We start from the raw sequence: 4,023 nt of genomic DNA, 5'->3' as shown, positions 1-4,023 counted from the left end.
ACTGGGGAGCCAGGTCCACACACTGGGGAGCCAGGTCCACACACTGGGGAGCCAGGTCCACCCACTGGGGAGCCAGGTCCACCCACTGGGGAGCCAGGTCCACCCACTGGGGAGCCAGGTCCACCCACTGGGGAGCCAGGTCCACCCACTGGGGAGCCAGGTCCACACACTGGGGAGCCAGGTCCACACACTGGGGAGCCAGGTCCACCCACTGGGGAGCCAGGTCCACCCACTGGGGAGCCAGGTTCAGCCAATCAGAATGTGTTTTTTTCCCCACAAAAGAGCTTTATCACAGCCAGAAATCCTCCTCAGTTTCATCAGCTGTCCGGGTGGCTGGTCTCTGATGATCCCTCAGGTGAAGAAGCCGCACGTGGAGGTCCTGGGTTGGCATGGTTACACGTGGTCTGCGGTTGTGATGCCGGTTGGACGTATCGCCAAATTCTTTAAAACGACGTTGGAGGCGGCTTATGGTAGAGAAATGAACATTAAAAATTCTCTGGCTACAGCTCTGGTGGACATTCCTGCTGTCAGCATGCCAATTGCAACGCTCCCTCAACTTGAGACATCCTGTGGCCATTGTGTTGTGACAAAAAATGTGCATTTTTTTGTGGCTTTTTAATTGTCACCCAGCACAAGGTGCACCTGTGTAACGATCACGCTGTTTAATCAGGTTCTCGATATGCCACACCTTTCAGATGGATGGATTCTCTTGGTAAAGGAGAAACACTCACTAACAGGGATTAGAGCACAACAGTTGAGCGACATATGCTTTTATGTGCTTATAGATCATTTCAGGTCATGAAACGTTACATGTTGCATTTATATTTTAGTTCAGTGTAAACACACACCGGCATAACGGGAGTAAATGAAGACAGTTTTTCAGCGACACTCCATATTTGGTGAATCAATAAACGTATTTTGAACATGAACGGTTGAACAGCTGGTTAATAATGGGATTTTGAATCTGAGCTTCATCTAGAAGCGATCCGTCTCTTAGCTACGATCATAGTTGGAGACGCCTCTAATGCACAGAGATAATGGAGCATCTAGAAGTTTGTCTCTTAGCTACGATCATAGTTAGAGATAATGGTTCATCTAGAAGTTCGTCTCTTAGCTACGATCATAGTTGGAGACGCCTCTAATGCACAGAGATAATGGAGCATCTAGAAGTTTGTCTCTTAGCTACGATCATAGTTAGAGATAATGGTTCATCTAGAAGTTCGTCTCTTAGCTACGATCATAGTTAGAGACGCCTCTAATGGACAGAGATAATGGTTCATCTAGAAGTTCGTCTCTTAGCTACGATCATAGTTAGAGACGCCTCTAATGCAGAGAGATAATGGATCATCTAGAAGTTCGTCTCTTAGCTACAATCATAGTTAGAGACGCCTCTAATGCAGAGAGATAATGGATCATCTAGAAGTTCGTCTCTTAGCTACAATCATAGTTAGAGACGCCTCTAATGGACAGAGATAATGGATCATCTAGAAGCGATCCGTCTCTTAGCTACGATCATAGTTAGAGACGCCTCTAATGCAGAGAGATAATGGATCATCTAGAAGCGATCCGTCTCTTAGCTACAATCATAGTTAGAGACGCCTCTAATGGACAGAGATAATGGATCATCTAGAAGCGATCCGTCTCTTAGCTACGATCATACGCACAAAATGCTCTCACGCCATAACAGTAACTAATGTCTAGGACGAACAATAGCTAGCTAACGTAACTATTATATGAGTTGATAAAAGATGCGTTGGTTAACTAATATACGTTTAGCTTTTTCCACTCAACTCAATCAAGGTCAATCGGCATCACTCCACTGCCACAAAATAAGCCAAAATAGCTCAATAACAACAATAAGTACAGTAACTCCGATCGTTAACTAACAACAAGTTAATAGCTAACTAGAGGCTCACTTTAGACGATGTGCTAGGTCAATGACATGTTAAGTCATGCTAATAGCGAACTAGAGGCTCACTTTAGACGATGTGCTAGGTCAATGACATGTTAAGTCATGCTAATAGCTAACGTTACCTGTTGACCTAATCCTATTCAGTTAAACCAAACACCGTAGCATAACGTTACCTGTTGACCTAATCCTATTCGGTTAAACCAAACACCGTAGCATAACGTTACCTGTTGACCTAATCCTATTCAGTTAAACCAAACACCGTAGCATAACGTTACCTGTTGACCTAATCCTATTCGGTTAAACCAAACACCGTAGCATAACGTTACCTGTTGACCTAATCCTATTCAGTTAAACCAAACACCGTAGCATAACGTTACCTGTTGACCTAATCCTATTCAGTTAAACCAAACACCGTAGCATAACGTTACCTGTTGACCTAATCCTATTCAGTTAAACCAAACACCGTAGCATAACGTTACCTGTTGACCTAATCCTATTCAGTTAAACCAAACACCGTAGCATAACGTTACCTGTTGACCTAATCCTATTCAGTTAAACCAAACACCGTAGCATAACGTTACCTGTTGACCTAATCCTATTCAGTTAAACCAAACACCGTAGCATAACGTTACCTGTTGACCTAATCCTATTCGGTTAAACCAAACACCGTAGCATAACGTTACCTGTTGACCTAATCCTATTCAGTTAAACCAAACACCGTAGCATAACGTGACATGTTTACATTAGCTACAAATGTTAGTCAACTCACAAGGTATGGTAGTTATGTAGCTAGATACATAGATGTCTCTTCCCTCGGGCTAAAGGCTTTAGTGGCCCAGCATGTAACCTCCCCTTATCGCACCTCATTTTACTCACATTGTATATAGACTTGTTTTTCTACTGTATTATTGACTGTATGTTTGTTTACGTGTAACTCTGTGTTGTTGTATGTGTCGAACTGATTTGATTTATCTTGGTCGGGGTTTCAGATGTAAATGAGAACTTGTTTTCAACTGGCCTACCTGGTTAAATAAAGGTGGAATAAATAAATAAAATCAAAAACAAGAAGACAACGCATGTTAGCTCCCCAGCTAGTATAACTAGCTTAGCTACAGCTAGCTACCTGTTGAGCTAGAAGCTGGCGTCGCAGCTTCTGCTTTTCCCGTATCTCCTGTAGGCGACTATTCATTTCTTTATCGGTGATTAAGTTTAATAAAGTATTTCGTTAGTTACACAAAAAAAAATAGTTTAAAACTTGTTTTTTTCTCGCGGCGGTGTCGGAGGTGGAAACGCTGTTTTACTCGAAAACAATGAACGTTAGTCGAGTTGTGATGACGTCCTTCCGGTTCGAATGTTGCGCATGTGATTTGCGTCACAGTTCGTCGCGTTCCTGTCTTTCTGCTGGTGCAATGGAGCAGATGCGACCACACGGTGGTGATGTTGTATCGCGTTATTCCACCGTGAATAAACTGTGAACAATGATCATCAGAAAGGCCGTTAGTCACCAATTCTCTCTACTTCCGCCCAAAGTGTGCTGGAAGAGGGGCGTTAACTTCCTCTAGCTAGCCCATGCCTCTACCAACCTATAGCTTTCAGATGTTGCTGTAGAGAGCAGTGAAGGTGTAGACTTCAGGAGGAAAGAGAGATTATTGTGTTCCAGTAGCAGGGTTGTTCCAGTAGCAGGGTTGTTCCAGTAGCAGGGTCGTTCCAGTAGCAGGGCTGTTCCAGTAGCAGGGTCGTTCCAGTAGCAGGGTCGTTCCAGTAGCAGGGTCGTTCCAGTAGCAGGGCCGTTCCAGTAGCAGGGTCGTTCCAGTAGCAGGGTTGTTCCAGTAGCAGGGTCGTTCCAGTAGCAGGGCTGTTCCAGTAGCAGGGTCGTTCCAGTAGCAGGGTCGTTCCAGTAGCAGGGTCGTTCCAGTAGCAGGGCCGTTCCAGTAGCAGGGTCGTTCCAGTAGCAGGGTTGTTCCACCAATTACAGTAGCAGGGTCGTTCCAGTAGCAGGGTTGTTCCAGTAGCAGGGTTGTTCCAGTAGCAGGGCTTTTCCAGTAGCAAGGTCGTTCCAGTAGCAGGACTTTTCCAGTAGCAGGGTCGTTCCAGTAGCAGGGTCGTTCCAC

At 44.8% G+C, this 4,023-nt stretch overlaps 1 protein-coding gene across 1 annotated transcript in view; it reads right to left on the bottom strand.

Annotated features, from left to right (window-relative positions):
- The window catches only part of LOC135569063 (N6-adenosine-methyltransferase non-catalytic subunit-like), a 39,259-nt gene extending 36,006 nt beyond the window's left edge, over positions 1-3,253 (bottom strand). The window contains 1 exon segment of the mRNA XM_065015901.1: positions 3,036-3,253. Coding sequence (XP_064871973.1) covers positions 3,036-3,101 — 66 coding nt within the window. The 5' untranslated portion in view covers positions 3,102-3,253.
- Between the last annotated feature and the right edge of the window lie 770 nt (positions 3,254-4,023).

The sequence above is a fragment of the Oncorhynchus nerka genome, unplaced genomic scaffold (genome assembly GCF_034236695.1).
Source record: "Oncorhynchus nerka isolate Pitt River unplaced genomic scaffold, Oner_Uvic_2.0 unplaced_scaffold_1223, whole genome shotgun sequence".
In the NCBI taxonomy this organism is placed as follows: domain Eukaryota; kingdom Metazoa; phylum Chordata; class Actinopteri; order Salmoniformes; family Salmonidae; genus Oncorhynchus; species Oncorhynchus nerka.
Note: the sequence above shows the minus strand (reverse complement) of the source record. Positions and strands in the feature narration are given on the sequence as shown.